General features: G+C 43.3%; 1 protein-coding gene across 2 annotated transcripts in view; it reads left to right on the top strand.

Moving 5' to 3' along the window:
- Positions 1-2,594: 2,594 nt before the first annotated feature.
- SUSD4 (sushi domain containing 4) overlaps positions 2,595-25,562 on the top strand; it is a 69,221-nt gene continuing 46,253 nt past the window's right edge. Inside the window, exons 1-2 of one of the 2 annotated variants that reach the window (XM_079297778.1) lie at positions 2,595-2,663; positions 2,977-3,132. In XM_079297778.1, the coding sequence (XP_079153904.1) occupies positions 3,012-3,132 (121 nt within the window). In that variant the 5' untranslated portion in view covers positions 2,595-2,663; positions 2,977-3,011. Of the gene's footprint in view, positions 2,664-2,817; positions 2,827-2,976; positions 3,133-25,562 lie in introns of those variants that run through there. The other variant, XM_079297779.1, reaches the window with a different exon arrangement.

The following is a 25,562-nucleotide window of genomic DNA, read 5'->3' as shown; positions in this document are numbered from 1 at the left end:
CAGCCAGGAGCTGACTGTGTGCACCAGCTGGAGCAGAGCTGAAGCCTCTCCCTCCAAGGAGGGAGAAGCTGGCCAGGAACACCTCTCACCACATGGCAGCACCCACAACCTGCCACGAGGAAGACGTGATCTCCCACCACCACCTCGGGGTTCCTGGGCACAAACAGCAGGAACCTGAGTCTGGAGGGTGCAGATGAGCACTGCCACTTCTCATCCTCATTCTGAGGGGTGGCATTTTTAGCTGCAGAAGCAGTGCAAGGAGATGGAAGCAGCTTTATGAGTACATATGAAGCAAAAACAAAGAGTCACATAATCCCTCAGACTCATTTCCAGCCTGTCTGCAGCAGCACCAGGGAGGGTTTACCCCCTCCAGAGGCAACTCAGGGTTAGTCCCCACAGGTCTGAGGCTTGTCTATAACTTGCTTTAAAAAAATAATGGAGGAGCAGCCAAATGTAGGGAGGCACAGAAATCATCACATCTGGGTGGGGTAAACAGGGCACAAATCCGCCTGAATTTTAGTCTGTGCTATGTAACAGCAGCTCAGAGCCTCAGGTCCAGCCTGCTGATCACTGCTCTGGCCCTACTTCAGCTCAGGAGGATGCACTAAAATTGATTACAGATGTCAGATTTGGTCACAGAGTGGTTGTAGCCCTTCAGGCAATCCATCCATCCCTTCCAGAAACAAAGCCCAAGCCAAAGTGAAGCAGCTCCTTCCCCTCTGCCTCTCTGTGGTTGGGCTTGCCTCAGGCTCCATCCTCCTCCACCTTTTGCTGCTCCTCACTCATTTCAGGCTGCAGAAGCCCTTCCCTGCTCTTGGCTGAGACAGATTCCTGCTAAACTCCTTCAGCCACTGTGGGGTCATCCCCCAAGCCCCTTCAGCCACTGCCATCCCCTTGCACATACCTGCCCTGCTCAGCAAGAGGTGAATTTTTACAGCTCAGTAAGATTTTGAAGAAGGGCTGCTGCACAAGGAAACCTTGATTTCCTGGTGCTGTTTGGAGCAGTGGTGCTGCCAGCCACGTGGGGTGGCTGACAGGTGCCTGGGGCACTCAGTAGTCCTTCCTCAGGCTGAATGGTATCAGAGGTGTAGCTGCACATGTGGGGAGAGGAGTAAATGGCAGAAACAAGGGTTAAGTAGTACCATCAATGCTGACAGACATTCCTTCATTTGCCTCTTCCTCCTCAGAAGTGTCTGGGTGCTGCATCCACACTGAAGGGAGACATTGCATCCAGCACTTTGCCTTTTAATTGATGGAGAACACGGATAGTGTCAGATTGCTCAGGACATTATCTTTTGCAATTCTGATCTCAAAAATGAAAGCTACCAAACCAGTAACATAAAGATCCTTTCATTACAGGTAACATGAATTGCTGGATTATTGCTCTGTCCTGCCACTTGTAGTAGTCAATGGCTTATTGCCTCTGAAGAGCATCTCTGTCATGAAACTGTGCCTGTGCTGTATTTGCAGGACTATTACTGACCTAACTCCCTCTTTGGGCTGGCTGGGGACATGAAAACTGACCTGATCAGGAAAGATGCTTGGTGAAAATGCTCTATAGTTTCCATATTTTTCTGCTTAAAAGGAGCAGCAAAGGTGTTTCAGAGAGAATACATTAGCTCTGAAAATTGGCCACATACTTCCCCATTCTTACCAGCATACCTGCATTTCACTGTGAGATGCCCATTTTCTCCAGGGGAGATAAAGAACTATGCTTCTTACGCTGGCCTTTGAACTGATACATGATTTGAACTAAAATCTCTCCTGAAGTTTAACTTGGGGGAGACAGTATCAGATAGCTGAGACACTTGAAAAGAATTTCAACTGTACCAGTATTTACTATTAACTTTGAAGCATCAGGATGTCCACATGCTGTTAATATTATCCCATGTACCTTCGGTCTGTGTTTGTACTGAGCATAGGTATGTTTCATTATGAATGTGTCTTCCCTCGTCTCTGGTTTTAATGTGTCCCAGGAATGTGCCAAACACCTTAATCTTCTTAGAGTCCTCTTCAGCTACCTCTGAGCAAGGGAGGAGATGCAATGCCCAGCAGCGGGCAAAGGGGTAATACCCCTAATAGCACACTGGGAATGGCACCAAGAAACACAGAGCTATCACAGCTGCTGAAGCCACGAGACCGTGGCTGTGAATTTCACAGATTCACTAAATATAGCTGGATGCTGATTCCTAGCAGCAAATTGCTCCAGCCGGCAGGCCCAGGCGTCCTGCCTTTCCCCAATGGCAGCTGATGGGTGAGCGCGCTCAGGAATACTCCTTCCCACTCCCCAAACTGTGAAAGATGCAGCGCTGCTGAAGCGCGTCTCCTATCTAACGCTCTGCCTACGTGACGGAGCACAGGGCGCTCCAAAGATGCTCCGTCAGAGCTGCGCACCGCGAAACCCCGTTTGAGGTGAAAACCGGCAGAAAGTACCGGGAGCGAATCCGTAACTTGCCCTCCTCCCCCGTGAGCGCTGGGTGCCGGGGGTGCCCGGGCGGAGCGGCGGCGGGGCCGTGCCCGCGGCTGCCATGCGTGCAGGGCTCGCCGGGGCTGCCCGCGCTCCCGCCGCGCTCGGCTCCCCGCGCCTCCCGCGCCCCGCTCCGCTCCGCGCCGCGCCGGGGCCGGCCGGGTGCGCGCTGCGGCTGCCGCTGCCCCGCTCCCAGGTAGGGCCGGCCGTGTGCGTGTGCGGCTCTGTCTGTGTGTGTGCGTGCGGGTATCTGTGTGTGTGTGTGTGTGCGGGGGTGTGCGGGTGCGCTCCGCCCGGCCCCCGCGGGCTGCCGAGCCGCAGCGGCGGAGGCGGCGGCAGCGGCCGCGGAGGGACCGCCGGTGCGGCGGGGGGGCCCAGGTAGCGGCGGGGCACGGCCCGGGGAGCGGTGCGGGCACAGCGGTGGAGCGCGTCCCGGGGCTGGCGGGGGCGGCGCGGGGACAGCGCGGAGCCCCGGGCAGCGGCGAGGCGGAGCGGCTGTGTCGTTGCAGGTGGCGGCGAACCGGATGCCTTTGGCGGGCAGAAGATGTGTCATGGGAAGCAGGCGAGCGGCGGCGGTGCCCTCCCGGCGGCGCGGCGGCGGGCGCTGGCCGCGGCGCTGTGGCTGCAGCTGGCGCTGAGCCTCGGCCCGGGGCTGGCGGCGGGCGGTGAGTGAGCCAGCGGCCCCGGCCCCGGCCCCCGTCCCCTCCTCCGCACGGCCCCGGCCCGGGGGGAGCGCGGAAAGTTCCCCCCCTGCGCCCCCATCCCCTCCCGCGCAGCCTTTGGGACCCCCGGCCCCGACCGGGGAGCGCCGGCTCTAAGTACTGCTTCGTTTTGAAACAGCGTAATTTTTTTAAATTTAAAGGGGGAAAAAAAAAAGCCTTGCCCGGCCGCGGTCCGCTCAGACATCTCTTGGATGACTCTCAGTGCGAAATCCCCATGCAGCTGGGGAAGGCAGGAATTTGGGGAGGAAGCTGGCGATTCGGGTTTGCAAACGCAGCGTCCTTCAGCACTCTCCTAGCGGAGGAGCGACCCAGCCTCATTTGGCCTTTTTAATTTTAATTACCTTTTTAACACCATCATTTAAATTATTGAGCCTGAGAGATATTTTCAGCAGGTACTTTTAATTACAAAATTGTTTCAAATTGGTTCCATAATTAGACTTGGATTACTGTAAAAGTCTTAAAGTAAACTGCTTTGCTGTAAAATGAACTTAGCTGTGGTAATGAGAGCAGCTTCACATTCCAGCTCCAGCATGGTATTATATATTTGTGTTGGGGAAATAAGCCATTTTATGATTGAATCACATCACTAATGGCAGACAGAGCCCAATATAAAAATTGCTTGGGCTTCTTCTCATGCTCGAGACTTATGCCAAGATTTTCTAACTTGAATGCCTAAGCCCCAACAGCTCCAGTCCAGATGTGTTTTCTGTCACTGAATATGGACTTACAGGAATACATCTGAAGAGGACTTCAAAAGGTCATCTTGTCCATCCTCCTCCTGATGTGATTCAGTCCCAGTTTTCTCTCTGGAGATGATAATGCCGTTTTCCAATAGAAATCCTGTGACTGCAAATGTGATTCCAGCTAAAAAAGCTTTTAAACTGTTACAGTCACTACATATCCCTCTTTAGAAATCAATGGCTTTTTTTAAAAAAATGGTTTTACTGCAACTGTGTAACCCTTGATTTCCTGGGCAGCTCATGTTTCAATGTGCCGGTGCCTTTCTGCCTGTCCTGTGCCTTTCTTGGGATTGGAGTTGTGTGTGCTCCTGTCCTTCTTATTCCAACCTCATTCTTATGGCTCCATTCATAAAAATGAAGCTGTTCCAAGGCCCCCTCCTCCCTGAGGCTCTGCATATCCCACAGTTTGATTGTCAGCAATTTAGCTGATTAGTGCAAGAGGTTCTTCCAAATACGGTTTATATATCCCTCAAATGGAATAGTTTTCATCACAGCCTGCAATAAATTGTTGGTGATTCTGATCATTATTAACACTGCTGCCTTTCACCTCAGTAGTGCAACTAATTCCGTATCAAATTTCATTTGTAAATCATTTTAGCATCTTTCAATAATTTGGGGTTTTTTTGGTCCAGCGTCTAGGAGAAGGCAATGCACTGAACGATTGTGCATGGGCATAATCACCAGTGAAAAACATTCACTGCTGTTCTGATTATTGCTATTATTTTCCAGAGTGGTTGTGCTCAGAAGGTAGGCACTGTGTAAATCCCAGCTGTGAATGTACAGTCCTTTCATGTGGTAGAATGTACGGTTGTTGGGTTTCTTTCACCCTGAGTCATTTGAGTGGTAAAAATAATGAGCTTTGTAATTAGAACAGAGGGCTGTGAATTAGCATCCCTCCTATTTTGGGCTCTGTTGTATCTGTGAGCAAGCTCACTGTGCTTACGTAGCTTGCTGTGTTTGCTGTGAGGGCTCAGCTTTTGGCTCCCCAGCCTGTGATCCACAATTTGGAACCTGTAAGCAGCTGTTGACCAAAGCTGTGATTTCCTGGGACCTTTGAAAATTTTGTTTCTGTAGGAGTCTCATTTTATGGGTTTGTGTATTTAGACACAAGGCACGTGGCATTACAGACTGGTTTGGAAAATGTAGCTCCAGTCTCTTTCTATCTTCTCATTATCTGTTAAATAAGGATAATCATACTTCTCTCAGAGATTTGAAAAGAGCTTTGATGACATTTAATGAAAATACCATGGAGGTGGAAAGAATTTGTTTCAAAAGCTTTAGAAAAACAGCATTGACAATATGCTGAAATAAAAACTACCTCACATATTAAAACATTAAAATGAATAATTTAGGGTTATTTTTTCTAGAAAGCAATCCACGGCTTATATTTTGGATCCCATTTACAGCTTCTTCCCTTCCTTGGCTGATACCAGGATTTGTCTCCTGTAATAATCCTGTCATGACTTGTGTGACTCCTTCTATTTTATATCTGACTAAGCTCTATTGATTGTCACGTTCTACCATTTCACCCCAAATCAATACTACTTATAACTCTTTTTTTCTTGTCGATAACCCTACGGAGAATAACTTTGTTTATTACACTTTGACTTTCGCAAAAAGTGAATCTAGCGAAAAAATTTGCTGTAGAAGTGAACTCAAATGAGCAAACCTTTCAGCTATCAATATCCCTCATTCGTCCCTGATGTATTTAAAACTCTACTGATACTGAGGATAAAGTATATCTCTCATACTTCAGCCTGTGGCTTTCATTTTTGTTTACAGAATCGCAGAATCCTTTGGGTTGGAAAAGACCTTTGAGAATATCAAGCCTGTGTTCACCCAGCACTGCTAAATTCTCCACTAAACTGTGTTACCAAGTGCCACATCTACACATCTTTTAAATACCCCTGGGGTGCCTAACTCAACCACATCCCTGAATAACCTGTTCCAATGTTTGACAACCCTTTTGGTGAAGAATTTTTTTCTAATATCCAATCTAAACCTCCTCTGGTGCAACTTGAGGCCATTTCCTCCTGTCCTGTTTCTTGTCACCTGGGAGGGAGGCTGTCCCTCACCTGGCTATCCCCTCCTTTCAGGTGCTTGTGGAGTGATAAGTTTCTCCCTCAGTCTCCTTTTCCCCAAGCTGAACCTCCCCAACTCTGGACTTTTCCTGAGTTTTTGTCATACTCTCTGGACTGCTGGTCATCCAGACCATGAGCTTGCTCTCATGGAACCACTTCCCTGTGGAATGTGCCTCACTGGCATTGAACAGAGCTGAGGAATATCCCATGCCTTGGAGCTCTGCTCCTCCTCAGACATCCTGAGTTTCTTTGTCATTATAGGATGATGCTGGGTTATATTCAGCTTCTGGTTCCCTGTACCTCCCAGGGAAAGAAAAAGCTTTTTTTTGGCATTGTAATCAATTTGTGATGTTTCCCTGGTTCATGTTCTGCGGGTGACATCCCTGCACATCTATAGTGCTTTTAAGCTGGGAAGTACATCCTGCAAGATGGCAAAGAAATCTGGCATGTTGTGAAACCTTCAAAGATACTGCATTTTAGTGATTCCATGAAGAATAGTGGTGAGATTCTTTCTCTAGACCAAGGCTGATCTGTTGCTGCTCTGTGACTATACTGCATTTGAAATTTTGGTAATGCCGTGGTTATGGTAACTAGCCATTGACTTTGGATGTAGTGGCCTCAGGTTTCTGGGGATGGTGGACTTGTTTGCCTGGGGTAATACAAGATTTTGATGTGTGCTGATGATGCAGGCCTGTGATAGGGCTGACTTTTTGGTAACCTGCAGTTGTTCCTGGCAAGAAAAGCCAACCAGAGATTTGCTGTAACTGCCTTACATGTGATTTGGGGATTATAAAGAAGGTTTTCTGAAAACTCAGAAAGTTTTCTGATACCTTCTCACTAAGTCTGTAGCTAATGTATTTTACTGTCTCCCTCTCAGTGCATCTGCTTTGCTTGTCAAGCAAAATAGACATTTCAGCCTCGAGTTCCCTGCACATTTGATGAAACCTTCAGTTATACTGCAGGATTGTTTTTAACCTCCAGCTTATTGGGGAAGCTCAGTGTTTTGGAAAGAAAAGATTTTCCCACCGTGTCAGGATCTCAGTCCCAGTGTGCTTCATGCAGCCTCTGCTCTCAGCAGTTAAGCTCCATTCTAATGCTGCTCTGATTGCAGCTGGCAAGGCCAGTGACATCAGAGGGTGGCAGCTCATCATTTATCTTGGTGGCACATCCAGCCTTGAGAGAGGTGGGCAAATTTGATAGATTAATCTTGAATCAGCTTCTTAGCACTCTGCAAGGAGGAGCTTTGTCACTGATGTGCTGTGCCATTTGGAGACTGAGGTTAACTTCTCTGCTTGCTCCTCTACTCCCAGGATTGCTATAGAGTATCTTTGATCTTTCTATTAGGGATGATTACAACTTTAGGAGAATTAATTAATTATGCTTTGCTTGATTTTCTCATCTGTGAAGTAGATAAGCAATGTATTTGGTGGGCGTGTTACGAGGGAGTTTGAGAACCTCCCAAAGAAAATGTTAGCAGAATGAGAAATAGGAATTTTAGCAAAGTGTAAAATGAGTTTTATCCAAGTAGAAGGTTCTTTACTATTCATGAATTTTATTGTTGGTATTTGTGGGATTTAATAATTAAATATTCTTACCAGAATTAGAAAAATGCTGTATTTTTAAACTTTTACAGATTCTTACAGATTTTTTCTACAGCATTGATCATGTATTAAACTTTTTTTTTTTTCAAATATTGTCTAACTCTGTTTACAATTAATTTATTTTTATAACAAAATACACATTATTAGAAGCAGGAAACCTTGCAATTATGCTGTGCATTTTCATGAGGTTTTAGGCAGGAAAAGGACAACAAAGTGTGGCCTGATTTCATATTTACTGTGTGCTGGTGCAAATGTGATTGAAGGCTGGGCTACTCTTACTGGTGAGCATTCTTAGTCAGAAAATGAGCTCGAGGGATAAAGTAGTGTAGTGTGTACAATTTGATTCACTAAGTGGAAAAATTTGCTTTGCTAACATATTAAGGGACTGAAAGGATGAGGATCCTACCAAATTCAGCAATTTAACTGTGAAACTGGCATCTCCTCACTTGGTTTTAGTCTCCTCAGCTACTTCCTTTGAGGTGGCACAAGCAGACCTACTTACTTTTGTTGAACATATCTCATTAAACCCATAATTTGACAAATATTCTTGCTTGTGGTAGCTTAATAGTAATAACAGTAATAAAAATGTGACTTTTTTTTTTCATATAGCTCTTCTCATCCATGGAGTTTAAAGCACTTTATAAAGGAACATAAGTTTTATTATGCTCCTTTGTAGATGGAGAAATGACTGGAGAAAGATTAAATGTCTTGGAGACACATTTCACGTAAGAAACAGATGTTGGCATATACCAGGAAGAGACCCTTTGGATCTTCATCCGGCACTTTCTTCTGTAAATAGAATTTAGGGAAATTCCTAATCCACATTTTTATGATATGGTCTCTATAATAGGATTTTTTAGCTGTAACTATCTTCTAATTGAGATGAGCAGCTGATTTCCTATTCACTTAAATTGCTACTTAAGCAAATCACAGAGAGTTTTTCCAGTGTGGTTTATTTGCCTGACTCGTTCATGTCTGAGATAGCAAATGGCATTTTTCCAGACATCAAAAACATCTTTGGAATAACCAGCAAAAAAAAGTGTTATGAGTTAGAGCCCTGAAAAATGGTATTATGCAGGTTTCTCATGGTGTAAAGCCCAGATTAACAGGAAGGGCATTTCTGCCTTGCTCAGTCATGTGGTTTATGATCACAGTTTGCATGAAAGGGCAACATTAGAGTAGTACTGCATGTGTTTTAAATTAATTCTAACATACTTGAACAGTTAGAAAGGAGATCATTGCAGCTCCATGAGGGCTGTGGCATGAGTGCCATTGCCTTATACTCCTTGCCCTGCTTTAGAAATCAGTGGATGTGCAATGTGCTCCCATAAAAATATGGCTTCAGCTTACAAATGTTTGCTCATGAAAACATAGAATGTAATGCAGAGGACACAGAAGGATGAAACAGGTTTGGTCTCTTGATCCTACTCATGGTGAAGCATGACTAAGGGTGCAGCAGAGTTTCTGTATAAAGCCAAATTCTGCAACTAGAAAAATTTACAAAATCTGGGAAAAAAAAAATCTGGAAACTGAAAAGAGGAAACAGCTTACAATAGCCTGAGGAAGAAAATAGGTTGTGTTACTAAGGGTTATATTATGTAGAAGTTGGGTTATCGAGGGTATCATGAGACAATATCCTAAAAATACACTCTCTTGTACACTGTTAAAAAAAAAAAAAAACAGGGATATGGCATGCACATGAATCACAGGAATCATTATATCACTGGCCTCCCATTCCAGACTGAGAGAACACACTAAAAAGAAGAGGTTGTCTTTGGAAATGCAAAGACTTCAGATCTTTTTTGGTACTGCAGAAAGGCAGCAGAACTCATAGCTGTTTATCTGTCAGGAGGCTGGAGAAACACCATACAGATTCAAGAGGAAAGGTGCTACACACGCTGGGAGGGAGGAGAAGATGCTCAGGAAAAGCAGTCTGTAAACATTAGGTCCTTTCTCACTTCTGTCATTAGCACCAGAGAGTGTGTACAGTAAAAAACTACGGAAGAGAAGTTTCATTTCCATCTTTCAAGGCATGGGACAGCACACTTGAGAGCAGAGTCACAGAAATAGGACTGGAAAAGAGCTCAGAAGTGCCTGTAAATTTTTCCTCCTGCCCAGAGTACAGGAGTCACACATTTACCTCTGGCTTGTTACCATTTGAGACTTTAGGATGGAAACTCCACTGTCTATCCAAATGCTTAATTCTCTAACCTTTAGAAATATTTTTGTCAAGTCTATCTCAAATTGTCATTGCTGTAGCATAGGACTCTGAGGCTTTCCATCTCTAGTGTGGGATTCCCAAGTGTTACTTCCTCCACTGTGCTGCTTGTCAGTGCAAATCCATCAGTGCTGTGTCTTGGACCATTCTGGCTGCTGCTGTCACTTTCCAGGGTCAGCCTGGAAGAATGCAGACTGCCCCAGAAAAAAGTCTTTCAAAACTTATGAGTTAATTAACAGCCTGGGAGCTGAAATTTAGCTGGAACTGCCCAATGTTCATGTGCTGCTGCCAGCCCAGAGGGAGCTGTGGTGATTCTCAGTGGTGGAACTTCCTTTTTCCTGGTTGAGCAAAGGTCACAGCTAAGTTTGTGCTTAACACAAGATCAGATATTTTACCAGCAGCTGTCAAAAAGGGCAGCTTTACCTTGCTCTTTCTGGAGGGCTTGCAAGGATTTTCCAAAGTCACAATTGGAAAGCATCAGGAATAAATCTCAGAGCCCTCCCATAAAAGATGCTTATTTACACAGTCTGTTCTCCTTGGGGATATTAGACCAACTCTTTGTACTTGATCATGATGTAAACAGTATGGTTATTGCCACAGTAAATTGCACCCAAGTGAATTTATATTTTACTTCTGCAGGCTGAGTGAAGTTGTATATACTGAACAGCCCTGTGGTAATAGATTAGATCCACACAAAAGCCAGTCAATAGCTTAAGACTTCCATGTGTGTTTGCAAATAAACAATTTTAACTGGAATTTTGATAAGCAGCTGCTTAACAGCTGTCACCCCTAGTGCCTGAGTTCCCATTTCCAGTGAAATTGTTGCTGTCTGTGGGTATCCAGAAAGATTTTATCATTCAGGAATGGCAGGGGGAGAGGTGGGGGAGATTGGAGAGTGCCTGGGGAGAAGCTGCTTGGCTAGGCTAAAATGGAAGTTAGGTTTAGAGCAGTGCTAAGAGCTGAATTAGCAAGAGGAGATGTGTGGTGATGTGGGGACTGAAGTCAACAGCACTACTTGCTTGGGTAAATCTTTTAGCTGTAAGAATTTCATGGCATATAATGGGTATTTTAATGTATTTCTAATACTCTGTGGAAGCTTACCACACTATTGCTGTGTTTGTGTAAGAATGATTTGTATTCTGAAGGCAATGGGTACTTATGAAACAGAGAGGCATTTTTCTGTATCTCTCCACTTAGTTGACATTTTTAGAGATATTTTGTACACATCATCTTACTCAGAGAAAACACAAATGATCCACTTAGAACTGAAAATAAATAATAAATAATTTGGTCTCCTGTAAATTGGACTTCTAAAATAGCTTGATTGCAATTACCAGCTTTGCAGTAATCTTGAAGGAATTAAGATAAAATGGTGTTATCATGAGCAATAGGAAAAATGAAAATACACAGACATTTGTCTTGATCTTGTAAAAGTGCAGAACATTATTCTCTCCTCTGAAGGGGGACCATAAGCCCCCTAAAGGACAGTCACAACCATTCTGGGGGAGCACCAAGCTGCTGTAGCCACAATCCTGCGTCCTGCTCTATCCTCCCTGGGGTCAGAGATAATGATCCTGAGCAGTTCTTTACATTGCTGGCTCATTACATCACATGCTCTTTTCTCTGCACTCCTGGTTCTCTTCTCCAAGGCCTGAGATTTTTCTGTGGGGCCAGGGAAGAAGCATGGAGGATATAGACCCTTTTCTTTAGACCTAATTCCAGGTGAATACCATCTGGAGTTACATGGGTCTGCTGGAGGGTGTGACATGGCTGTGACAGCACGTTTGAAAACTCCCCCTCGCCCTGCACGGTGGGATTCAGATCCCAGCAAGCAAGGCTGTTGTTTCAGCCTTGCCCCCTTCTCTTTTGACACTCAGAAATGTTTGCCCAGATGGAAGAATCCACCTTTGAAGTCTAGCAGAGTCCTTCCCTGCTGTTAGCCTGTGCATCATCTGTCACTGCTGCCCTTATCCAGTGCATGCATCTCAGAGACCAGCACAAGAAAGGTACAGCCTAGGACTGATTTGGTCAAGACTAAGCTGGTCTGTATGGGCTGGGATATCTCAGTTTAGAGGGAAAATCCCAGTGGAATATTGACTGCACAATGTGTGTAGATGAAGCCCAACTCCATTATGCCTATGATCTCTTAGAAATTAGGTCATGATGGGACACACCTCTGCAAAGTGGCTGTAACAGATGCCAGAGGAAGAATGTCCTGGTTTGAAGGACAGGCGTCTTCCAAGAAAGGCAGAAGACTCTCTTTGAAATGGAAAATGTAAACCCCCTCCCTCCAAATTATAATAATTTTGAAATCAAGGGGCTCTCAGGCAAAAATATGGGAATTAGGAAAAACAGTTCTTTACTAGGAAAATTAAAATAGAAATACAGTATTACAAAGAACAGTCCCAACCCTGACAGAGTCAGAATACAGCCTGACACCCTATCAGTCAGTCAGGGTGTTGGTAGCAGTCCCATTAAATGGTGGCTGCATCCTCCTGCAGTGGCAGATGTGGTTCAGCTGGAGCAGTGCTCTTGTAGAAGGTGCAGTTTTCCTCTGAAGGTCCAGGGATGATGTGGAAAGGTCCAGTGTTCCTCTGGAATCCAGTGGAAAGAAGGTACCTTGCTGTCCAAAATCTCAATTTTTATCTAGGTGGGAAAGGCTTGGCTGCTCCCCCTGGCTGGAGCATCTCCCATGGGATGATGTAATTTTATGAGTCATGCAGTGGGACTGAATGGGCCAGCAGCAGATGATATCTTCCTGGAGGGAGGATGGGTTGTGGAAAGATAAAGATGATTGTCCCACCTGGTTTAAAGATGGCCCATTAGCAAATGGTATGTGCCAGGAGATAAGGAATCACTGCCCCACCCAGCTTCAACAGGTGGTGACAGAATACACATTTCTGGATGCATCCTGTGTTGCAACCCAAGACAAAGAAATTGCAGGAAGGGGCATCTTGTTCTTAAGGAGGGGTACCTATCTGTCTTTGCATGCAGCCATGCACTAATGCACTTGAGATGCCCCTCATTAATCTTATGGGTAGGTGGATGGGTAGGGGGGAAAGATAAATAGAGAGACATATGCATATATGCTGAATAAGAGTAAGAAATAATAATAATAAAAAACCAACAAAATGCACAACCCAGGAATGAAATGGCAAAAAAATATATTCTCATTGACAGTCTCTCCAAGGTTCTTATGCTGATTCTTAGCATTTACAATGTTGCTTTTTACACTGAAAAATGGATGAGTGCTGCCTCTAATGCTTCTGTTTAGGTGCAAGAGTGATGCTGGATTCGTGTGAGGGATGGAGAGCGGGATAGCATTGGGTATATTTAGATTCTATTTCATTTTTATTTCATATTCAGCAGCATTACAGAGACGGACTTCATTCCTCATTTCCAAGAGAAATCCATCAGATAAATTGCGTTCGCTGCGGGGAGAGGAATTTTGTCAAGACCAAGATGAGAGATCCCTTTCTGCAGTAGCCTTGATGCACTAGGAGGTTCCTGGATGCTACTAATAGGTGCATTTTTTAACCCTGGGTTCTGCATGTGGAAGAGTTTTCTTGGTTCTTCCAAGAGGCTGTCTGAGAAACCTTGTACTTAAAGCAGGTAGATCTGTGCTACTCAGGAAGTCAGTATGTCAGCCAGGCCAAGGTACCAGGAGTGAAAAAAGAGTATTTTCAACTTTTTTTTTAGAATGCTAATGCTATTAGAATATTAATAAATGTGAAGGGGCACTCATTTAGAGTAGCTCAGAATTATGTCGACTAGAGATTTGCTGCAGTGCCTTAGTATCACAGGTAAATGATTCATGACATTTGCCATCCTGGCCTGCTTAAAGCTGTGATTTCTAAATGCAGACTTTCAGGGAAAACAGTTATAAATCTGATCTGATTTTTATATATTTTATGAATCTGATCTGATAATTATCTTTTTTCCAAAGGAACAATGTAGCAGCTCCCAGCTGCAACTCTGTAGTCATTTTAGCATTTGCTGTTTATGATTCCTTTTTGCCGTACTTAATCTCAATTTAATTTGTTGATTATTTTATTGGGGAGGGAAAAGTCCTTTGGTAGTGCATATATACCTATAGTGTCAGAAAAAATAATTTCCATATGCTGATATTTTCTGTCCTTGCAGTCAAGTGATCTTGTTATCATGAAATCTCCTCTGAAGTACAAACCCAAGACAGTGCAGGGAGCTGCAGCAGGATTTTGGGAGCCAATGGGACTGGCAGCTTACTGTGAATGTTAACATGAAACTGCTGTTTGCTAGCTTGGAAATCCATTTGCCAGTTTTCCCCTGATCTGAACATGTTTGGAAATAGGATGATGCAGGGATTTTCCTACTCATCAGCTTTCCATTTCTCCTGTGAATTTCCTGTCTTGCTCCCAGGCAGTCATTCAGGCCATGGGGACTCTCAGCAGCACAGCCAAATTTCCTACAAGAGCAAACCTGGCTCCTCTGTATTGCCTCCCACACTTGACCTTAGGAATGAAGGAGGTAGGGGTGAGAGGAATTTGTATGAGATGAAGAGATTTGACCTCAGGAAACAGTTCTAAAATGATGCCCCCCTCAATTTACATACAGGCATGAGGAAAATCTGCTTTTTCTACAACACAAGACAATACTGGTCCTTCTGGTTGGATGTACAGCCTCTCCTTTCAGTGTCTGAACACCACTCATTCTTTCTCCCTTACATCCTTGTCAGTCCATACTTATCTCTTCCTCTGTCTTATTTTTAAAAGTACTTACCTGAAAATAAAATGAGCAGGTGGACTAGTGCCTTTTCTGGGAGATTCTCTGGGAAGCTACAAGGCAATTAAGAAAATGGTTTTTTTTGTAATTTGGCTCCCATTCAGCCTTCTCCAGATCATCTGGTCTCTTTGCTGTCTAGATCAACTAGCTTCTAAAAAATGTCTTCAGGCACACTTTTTAACCATTTGCCTTGATCAGAAATACAAAGAAAGAGTCAGAAAAATAAGACAGGGATGTGCTAGATGGGGAAAAAGGCAGTCAAGGGATGTATTATTCAGAGCTTTATGTAAAGCTTCCTTTTTCTTCCTAGCTGTAATGGCAGTTTCACTCTTGACTCTCTTATTGAACTTGGCTGCATTAATTTGGTTTGTTCTTGTCTATTTTAGTTTTGGAAGCAGGGGCTGGTCAGTGTCCAGTCCTGAGTGTTCCTCACTATCAGTTCATATGATCTGTGATAGGAAGAGAATGATTCTGTACATCCAAGCCTAATGGCCTGAATTTGTAAAGCTAAATGGTAAAACTGCTACTGGCATGACTCACTATTATTTTTAGCTCTGAAGAGGAGACAGTGGAGCAAAGGTTCATCTTTCCATACCAGCAGTGCCTTTTGTTGAAGAATCTGATATTGCTGAGAGGTTTAATGTTCATCTTTCTGTTTTTAACCAGGTTTCTGCAAGATGCCAAGCATTCTGTTTGGCTCCTATTCATGATAGGCTCATTCCTTCAGAGAATGGCTCTCTGCTCATCTGGGTCTGCACAGGGCCCTTGCACAGAACAGAGACTTTGTAACTTGAATTGTTGCTGGAAACAGCCAAAGTAGAAAATGGGACTGATTTAACTGAAACAGCAATACAAAAGTCTGTGGATTTGGTTTGTGCTATTTAAAGTATAAATATTTTCTCCATTTTCCTTCAGAGTGCTAATTATTTATGTTTAAAGAATGATTTCCTTTGGTGAGACCTTTGCTGGCACTTGTATAATAAAGGAAAAATCACATTTTCCCATGGAAAAACTGATTGGAAAAGTTTGGAAAAGTGTACTGATTTCTGAAAGCTTCTCCTAATCTCATGGAGAGCTGCAAAGCCCACCAGGCTGCATGTCCTCTGCTCCTGCCAGGGTTTCCTGGGGAATACCTGGTCATTAAAATCCTCTGTTGCACCCAAGCAGTTCCAGTTTCCAGCACTGAATTTCTAAGCAAAAATGAGTGGTGATACTGTCAGATTTGAAGGAAAAAAACCCATGTTTCCACCTCAAAGAAGCAATGAAGTGACTTTGGAGTTTAAGAGCTATTTTAGAATTAGATTAAGACTGAAATAAGCTTGAAATCTCTAAATTTTCAGTGAAACAAAGGGCCTGAGCTACTGTGAAGGTACAGGGCAGAGCAGAGAGGTGCTACTTCCTTTGGGACACTTGCTAAGACTGTGACCAAAGCAAAAACCTGCATTCAGATTACTGAATTGTGGGGTTTAGGTCCTAGTTTGTGCCTCATAATAGTGATGCAGCATGCTTGATAAGGAGATTACTGGTTTTATGGTGGGTTGAAAAAAAAATTTTAAATCACTTTAAGAAACTGCACATACAGCAACCTTTTAATGGAAAAAACCCCACCTTACCAGGATATAAATCTAATTTGAATTATCTCTTAAGAGGGACATATTATGGTGAATGTCAACTGAGTGATGCTTGTATGTTCTCTGTAGTGAAGCCTTGGTCTGCTCCATGGAAAACTTATCTGAGCCAAAAAAGGGAAATAAGGGCAGAGGATAGGGAGCACAGGAGGAAGAATGTGCCTTCCATTATCAGGGGATTGCAAATTCAGATAAAGTAAGACACAGACATTTTGTCAAGGAAGTTGGGTTTGTGAGTTTAAAGCTTGCTCTGGGCAGTTTAACTTAGCCAGCACATCCAACAACTGATAACCTAAAGTGACACTGACCTTGGCTGACTTACAGGGCAAGACTTGCACAGGGGTGAACCATTTCTTGATCAGTTGCTCAAGTGTACGAGACCCATTTCAGCATTCCTTCAGTATTGATTATGGATGTTTGTTTTATCTCAGAACAAACATACTGATTGCAGATAGTGGAAGTAGAAGAGTCTCTCTGTATATCTGAGCTCTTTTCTATCCATTTTATTATACCCTGCAGCACAGTGATGCTACTGAGTTGTGATGTGCTGCTCTCTCCTCTTGCCTTCTTGACTCATCTGTTTTCAAAGCTGCAATGCATAGAGTAGGAAGCAGTGGTTTTGTTCAGTAACTGTACAATCAGGATTTTGGGCCAGATTGTCTTTTTTCTGGCCTCATTGCCTTCATGTCCAGGAGACCTTCATGACCCTGGTGTGTGGACACACAATTCCAACAGCACAGGTAATTTCCAAGTGTCCTAAGTGGCTGCTTTGGGTCTGTCAGAGTTTAGAGACATACTGGAGGCAACTTAGCCACAACGTCACTATTTTTAATCCACCCTCTGTGTACTGAATCACTGCACCTCCTGCTAAATCTGTCAGGGTCTGTGGGTGGTAAATGCTGCTAGGATGTAATTCCTTTTTCTTGTGAGGAGCTACCCAGACTCAGGAAATAAAATGCCATGGTGGGAATAGAGCTCAGCTGTACCTTCCCCATGCTCACTGTAGTGATTTCTGTATAGCAGAATTGGGCAGATCTGGAGTCATTGCCCTTTCCTGGAAGGTCATAATTTGTGGCCCAGTGGACAGAGCCTGTTGGTTTCTTGGACTGACTGATTGCTGTCTATGCCAAAAATCCCACAGATACTCTCATTTTCAGCTTAATATATTAAAATGCCTGTGATATAAAAAAAAAAAAAAACAACAAAAAACCAAAAAAACCCAGACCCAAAAATGTTGTGTGATGCCTCTGGGAAAATGACAGCTGAAGGGTCCCTCCTGAGTCTCTTGCTGAGTGACTTGCTGGGTTCAGAGATGCTTTTGCACATGCTGCTTTGTCCACCTGTTCTCCCTGCTTCCTCAGATCCCCTGAGCAGACAGAACCACAACTCAGAAGACTTCTTTTCTCTCTGCTCTTCAGAGAGAAGGAATTGTGTCGACTGCAATACACTATTTGGATGCAAAAAACCCTGAGCTGGCAGGTAGAAAAACCCCAGATAGTATCCCTGATGTGTGTGAGTTGCCCAAAGAATCTCAGTCCTCTTGGTTTAGCAGTGGTCACTGAATTACAGACCTGGCATTTTTGGAAAGCTGTGCTTTTTGTTTTCTTTTTCTCTCTGTCAGAGGCATTTAAATGAAGGATATAATACTGTGGTGAGAAATGGCTTAATTTATACCACTTTCTTCACCAGCATGGCCTTTAAGTCAGTAACATGTTGTAAGCCTCTTTGTGAGTTACATCTCTGCTGTCAGCACATGATTGATTCAATTTTGCAGATGGGACAGATCTCTGTGTTGTGTCTCAACCTGTCTTATGATTACTTGCACACAGACCTAGCCACTGACAGCCCAAAAATGTTAATGTGGGGGAATGCTCACACATATGCTTTACACGTATGTGAACACCCACTCCTTTATGCATTGCTGGAGGAAAAAATAAACTTGTACACAAGAATCTGTTCTTTATACATGGGGAATACAGGATGTAAAGTTATGCAGCCAGAAATAGGAGCAGGGGGTTGAAATGTCAGCTTGTGGAAAAAAAAAAAAAAAAAAAAAAAAAAAAAGGAAAATTAATATTGAATGGCTGTATATTCAAGAGGGCTGAGCATGACAGGGATTTGTACTTGATCACCAACACTCTTTCCATAGGTCAGCACTTGTTAGCTCCAAATCTGGAGCTCCTTTCACCTGGAGGCCTTCCCTTACCATACTATTATGGGATACCTGTCTGTCCCACAGCCCTGGGCCACTTGACACTAATTCCCAGTAATTGCTGTCAGTGTTGAGAAGGAAAAGCTGGAACTGAGTCAGCAAAGGGAGGGAATTGTTCTGCTGCCTCTGGAAGTTTTACATTTAGCACCAGTTGTCACACGAGGCTGCTGTGGCCTCCCCTGTGTATTTTCTGGGTGTTGCCTGGTTCAGTGAAGACCACAGGAGTTCTGCATCAGAAATAAAATGTCACAATCAAGTAGAGAAATTCAGTTTCCAAATGTTCATGGACCAGTTTGCTATCACAGAATATTCCAAGTTGGAAGGGGCCCACAAAGATCATGGAAGTCCAGCTCTTGGGCTTCCTGCACAGGACTGTCCCATGGATGATCCATTTGGGATTATACTTCTAGTGATACATTGAAAACATTTGGAAATACAAAATTTAGCTCATTTTTCCATGTTTTTACCTTAGTGCCAATTTAGAAATTGATACTTCTCTTCAATAAACTTCAGTTGTAGCAGGCTGGTTCCCACACAGCAGAACTTTCCTGCCCTACTTGATCCTGTAACTTAAAAAACTCAGCAAGGGAGACCCTGTATCTCTCTGAAGGCTGGATTATGACTCCAGTTTATTTGTAAAACTGATGGCTTGGATTTCTTTTAGGTTCCAGAGTTTGTCCTCTAAGCATTTGTTTTTCATTTAATGAAAAATCTTTGCCTGGGGCTGAGTCCTGACACGTGGCATTTCAAGATCAAATGTTATTAATGTAAAAAAAAGACCCACAGGAGACCAGACTTAATTGAAGGGCTTCATTTTCAGAGGTGATTTATCCCAAATTTCTAGTGAGAGTCCATGGAAGTTGTGATTTTTGTACCATTTTTTGAAACTGGATCCTGACCTAAGACACCTCAATCATATGGCACCATTAATGAGGAAGGACTTCTGGCCACTGTACTGAAATCTCTTTAAAATGTGACCATCTGCCCAGTGTTCTGCAAAGGCAGGAAATACTAATTACAGAATGTTCTGACATCTCTGGACTTGTAACACAGCTGAAGCTGACCCAATATATTCACAAGATTAAAACTGATGCATGTTGAAAACTGCATAGCTCAGTAACACTCTGTTTTCGGAACTGCTTTACCTTTGTCTAAGTATATTAGACAAATGGAATATATTTTTAAAAGGCATTCAGTTCAAATTTGCATGAAAATGGTACTGTTGCTACAGCATTCATTATGAACTGTTACATAAATAATCTGCTTTTAAACAGCCTCTAAATACCTATTTATGCAATGTAGCAGTTGAAAAGCTAGTATGTATTTTAAGACTGACAGTAGCTTACTGTGTTCAGCATCTTTGGCTTGTACAGCAGAACATTTTTCACTTAACAACATATTTGAAAAACCAAAGCAAATACCAAGCGACATACTGTGCACACACACACAGGATTTAAATATAAAGTTCAAGTCACATAATGAGTCAGCTGCAAGCAGGAAAATATTAAATCTGACTTTTTTTAGTAGATGTGCTCCTGCGTTTAAATGTTATAAAGGTTATTTGTCAATAGATGATGCTGTATGGGTTGAATGACCTGAGCTGAAAAGGTTTCTAAATGGATAAATGCTAAGAACTGGAATTGCACAGTCTGATCCCCTTAGCCAAGCCTGTGAGAGGGCTCCTCTTCAGCCATGCTGTTCAGTTCTGCTTTATTCTGTCTGCACAACTGCTGACAGACCTGCTGCCTGCTTAACAAGGCAGCAGTGCCTGCCCTTTGAACAGCAGTGGCTCTTAGGGATGTCTCCCTGCTCTTGAATCCAGCTTCTGACTCTGGACTGGGAACCTCTCCCACGGCCTCTGGGTGAGGACATCTGTCCCCTGCTACCAAAACTGTGCTCTGGGAGTGGATTCACCTCATGCTAGACCATTAATGAATCTTGCTCCACACATCAAGCTTAACAGCAAAATTGCAGGTTTTTAGTAGGCAGTGAAATAATCTTGACATTGCTCCAGGCTTGTATTTATGGGATTTTTATGCAATGTGCTTCTGGAATGGAGTGGAATATTGTATTCTGCCTACTCATTCTTCTGTTCTTCATGTAAATATATACTCAAGTGTTTGCTGGAGGCAGTGATTTTTTAAATCAAACAGGTTATATTTATTTAAGCACAGATCTTCTATCCGCTTCACCCGAACAGGTGACAGTTCCTGAGATTTATTATTCAGGATGAACACCTCTCCTTATTCATGAATATGCCTTCTGCATGTGCAGGAGGGCACTTGTCCCATTCTGAAGTGCTCACCACTTCTGCTCACAGATGCTGTCCCTGCTTAGCTCTCACCATGTGAATTCTCCAGGGGGAATTCTGCCTGTGCCTCCAGGTACCCTTGGGACCAGTGTAGGGTTTGTCTTGCTCTGGGGTTTGTATTGCCACACCAAGCAGCTGCTGTGTGAAATGAAGGCAGTGCCCATCCCTGGTGTGCCCCAGAGTGGCTGATCCACTGTGATTTCACTGCATGAGGGACTTGTGCAGGAGCAGCTGAGATGTCCCTGTGCACCTTGGTTCCCTGGGACACAGTGGTGGGAATCCTGCTAATTCCCTGTTTAAAGGGTGAGTTTGGTTCAGAGTGCAAAGCTGTGGCTTTATATCTGAAATCTGGAGGAAGAAGTAGCTGAAGTAATTGTTAGTAGATTGTGTTTCTATTTGATTTTTAAATGAATATATGATATTTTCAGGGATGTGCTAGCAGTGCCAAGTGGGAAGACTCCTTGGGCAAAAGATCTGACTGCTTAGAAATTAAAATGCTGCAGAATAAATATAATATCTAGAAGATGATAGTTTTATCCTTTGGGCATATGTCTGTGTAGGCTGGAGAAATTAGTGGAGCTGGTCTCCTACCTCAGTTTCCTTAATGCCCTGCATGTGTTTTATACAACATTTTGGTTTTATAAGCAATCATGCACACGTGGTTTCTGATTGCTCTTATTCAGACTTTGGGAAGTTCTGCCTTGTATAACAGGTCTGGAGTTATAAAGATTTAAATCGTGAAATATGTTAAATAAATAATGTATTTCTTTAGAATCATTCTCAAAACTGAAGATTGAATGCCTCTTGAAGATTAGCACTTCCTAAATCACTGTCTTCTCAATCTCCTGGAAGGAGGGTGTGACCACTTGTAGCTTACAGTCTGTCCTTGTAATGGGTACAGTCCTTTGAGATGCAGAGGCCATAGGTAATCAATCCTGCATTCATTTTTCAACAAAAGAATTAATCTGACTGTTACTCAGTAGAATTTTGCATTCAGCAGAATTTTTGGGAGAGAATTGCAGAAATGTTGTGAACCATGCACTTATACTCTCACATTTTTAACCCATTTGTCCTTGTGCATCTGTCTAATGTGTGCAGATGTCTGAGACTGGAGCTTTCTGTGGAAAAAAAGGTCAGAAGAGGAAACACTGACCATATATATTTCCCCTTTCCTCTGCAGTGCATTAAGCAAGAGTGCAACATGGCAAAATTTTTATTGATGCTCTTCCCATTTATTCTCATTGGGAAAATTCCTGTAGAATCATGAGGTATTGTGACATGAGCCTTTTGTTTCATTCTGGTAATAGAAATTTTGAGATCACAATCATATTCCATAGGTGAGATCTCAGCAGAAGAGGTGGAATTCTGCCACCCTTTGTCACTGCATCTGTTGTATTGCAGGTCTTGTCTTTGGAATCTTGGTCCTAAGAACACTGCTGTGGTCATGAAGGGACAATTTCAGGACAGGGTGCAACCTTCTCACTGCCTGATTTGGAAGATCAGTTTGATTTTGACTCCTGACATACTGGGTCATTGGGAATGTGTTCTTCCTGCCCTTGGTTATGAACTATGTAGCTTCCATCTGCTGCCATGTATAGTGGGATAGGGTAGTTGATCCAGAGGTGATCCAGAGAAAGATGTTGTGTCCTCTGACCATGTCTTCAAGTCATGGAAGATGCCTTTAGCCATGGAAGGAGTTTTTATAATCACAGGAGCCACGTGGATATTGAATTAAGAATCCAGAAGATACTTTGGATTGCAACAAGCTACAGACCACTTGCCTTTGATTGGAAGCAATCTTCATGATGTAGCAAATTGTGTAGGGTATTTTCCTTTTCAAGGACTTGCTTTTTCCTTGGCCAGACCTGGGCATTGAGATGGCTCAGAGAAAGTTTCATCTCTGTGTTTGAAATGATGGATGTGGAAGGTTGAAGATGAGTTGTGTTTCATAGGAGGCATAAAAATGGTGTTCAGAGGTGTTTATCTTCTTTTGTTGTACAGGAGAGAGAGGAATCCTATCAAACTACACCAGGGAGATATTTTCAAAGCAGAAGACTGTAGCTGTCTGTTCTGGTCCTATGTGAATATCTGAGAGGAATGTTTTAAGTCAGGGTAGCTGCAAGCTGAGCACTCCACTCTAAGACTCATGTTTGACTCATCAACACTTCACAGTTGGCTGTAACAAATTCCACTGCCTGGTCTAGTCTAAAGGATCTCTCTTTTTTTTTTTTTTTTTTTTTTCCTTTGCCATTTGTGCATCAACATTCAAGTCTGGTGTTATGCAGAAACACATTTTAAAGGGGAGCTAATTTTCAAGTGAACTTTACAGTTGTTATTAGTCAGTCTGGGGCTGAGCAGACAGAAAGCAGCTTGGGGTCCTGGTGGACAAGAAGCTGACCATGAGCCAGCAGCGTGCCCTGGCAGCAAAGGCAGACAGCAGCATCCTGGGCTGAGAGAGGCACTGGAGGTTGTTTCCTGTGAGGAGAGGGCAGGGGTGATGAGATTGTTCAGCCTGGAGGAGAGGAGGCTCAGGGAAACTCTTCTTGATGTGTAAAAATAACCTGGATGGGGAGGATGAAGAAGACTGAGCCAGGATTTCCATTTTCAGTTGTGCCCAGTGGCAGCACAGGAGGAAAAAGACACAAACTGAAGCACAGGAGGTTTCCTCTCAACATCTGAAGCAGTTTTTCATTGTGGAGGTGACCAAGCACTGGTTTCCCAGAGAGGTGGGGGAGTCTCCATCTGAGGAGATATCCAAAGCCTTACTGGACACAGCCCACTCCAGCTCTCCCTGGTTGAGCTGGGACTAGGCACCAGATGATCAGAAGGTCCCTTCCAGCCTCAGTAGCTCTGTGATACATCACATATCAACACACATCACAGGAAACCTCTCTGTCCATCAGTCCTCTCAGGGAAACGGGAAGTATGGGACACACACTCCACTATACACACATTGTAAAGTTATGGAATGGCTGAATGTGGTGTGCAGGTCATGGACAAAGTACATGGAATTGTGGCAAATTGGGTATGAGGCTGTGATACTCAGAGCACAAAGAAGCAGATGAAGATCTCAGACTTACTATTTGAAATTTTAAGTGTATCCAGCAAGATTTGTGTACGCACATGAGGACATTTTTGCTCATGTTCCAGAACATGGCTAATTCCAACCTGGAAATATGGCCTAAGAAATACTTAATTTTGGCCACATGTAACTACCCTTTTCCCCCTTTCAAATATTTCCTAGCTTGAGTCCAGATAAATGGAGCACTGAGTCAGGGTGAAACAATTTGGCAACCCTTTCAGCACAGAGTTAAATATCTGTGTTGCAATGTAAGTGAAGGGAATGACAGAAAATTAAAGCTACAAAGAGATCAGGCTGGCAGTGCTATTGTGGTTTGCTGTCACTGTTACCACCCTTGCCATTGCTGTTATGAGGGACATAGTTGTTTTTAGCATAGCCTGCCTCCCTTCCCCAGCTGAAATTAGGAAGTTTGTTGGGCTGGTGTCTTGATGAACACACAACATGACCGTATGCTGCCTTGGCTCAAGTAGGACCAACCTGCTAAGGCACTGCTCATCTTCTTCAGTGTCTTTGTGTTCCTGCTTCCATGGCAGGAGCAGATGGCATAGCAGGAGTGTTCCCAGCTTGGTTAAAACAAGATGCAGAAGGTCAAATGAGCTGGCTTTAATTGGAATATGCTGGCTATTACAGTTAGGTGTTGTCTAGCAATCAGTCCTACATGTAATTCTCCATTGCACAGATTATACCAAACATATCTCAAATATGGCAAGCACATACCACACAGAAATTAAGGTTTTTAGAAGTTGCAAAGTGACTTATTTCACAGACATACATGCATTTTGAGACATTTCTTCCCATATTTGATTCTGAATGTGTGGATATGTTTTTTGTTGTGTAGCAATGAAATGACTGCTCTGTTGGCAGCATCTCATAGTTGGTTACATAAGAGCCATGATGGCCTTGAATCTGGACAGAGGGATGAAGAATATTGTATTTTCAGCTCATGATTCAGTGACCTTAGTTCAGCAGTGACAAGAAATTTCTGCCATCTAAGTAGATAATTAAATGAACTCACATATGTAAAATGGATTTTCTGGTTGCTCAGATGTCTGTATCCCACATGGTCTCCTTATGACCTTTCACAGTCTCATCAGAGGTGCCAGTTTGGGATGAGCTTGTGGAAGTTGAACTGTGCTTGGTTGTAGAATTTAACTCCTTGGGATCAGAGAGCGTTGCTGGGACAATGGGAGAAATTTGCAATCAGCCTCTACTAAGGGTTCTGTAATTCTACTTCATAGTATCCATGCCAGAAGAAAGACAATTTTTACACTTTTTAGACTATATTCACTGATGTTTGCTCACTAGTTTTTGGCCTTGTGTGTATGCTATTAGAGGTAGGCTAATTTATGGTGACGTGATTGCTTGTTGTACTTATTCCTGAAACTGGGGAGGGAAAATGCTAGGAACAGATCTGCAAAGGGATTTTACCTCATTTTCTCCTTAGTTGCTTTAGCATTAGATTGATCTACATTTTTTTCTTTGTTCTGGCATGCATTTCTTGGCCTCTTAATTTTCAGCATGAAATGTAAATAGTTACTCACTGATCCACATGTATGTGAAAAGGTGAAAGAGATCAATGAAGAGTCAAATGATGAGTGGGAGAGGAAAAGTGCTTTTGAAAATATGTTTCTAGTTTGATTAGATTTTGCCCTGGTTTGAAATGTAAAATCTTTGCAAACTTACAGCTTCTGTAACGAAGTTAGGTTATATTGCCAATCAATTCTATCTTCTGGCCAGCA

This window comes from Erithacus rubecula, assembly GCF_903797595.1.
Source record: "Erithacus rubecula genome assembly, chromosome: 2".
Taxonomy (NCBI): Eukaryota; Metazoa; Chordata; class Aves; order Passeriformes; family Muscicapidae; genus Erithacus; species Erithacus rubecula.
This window is presented reverse-complemented; position numbering and strand designations above follow the sequence as displayed.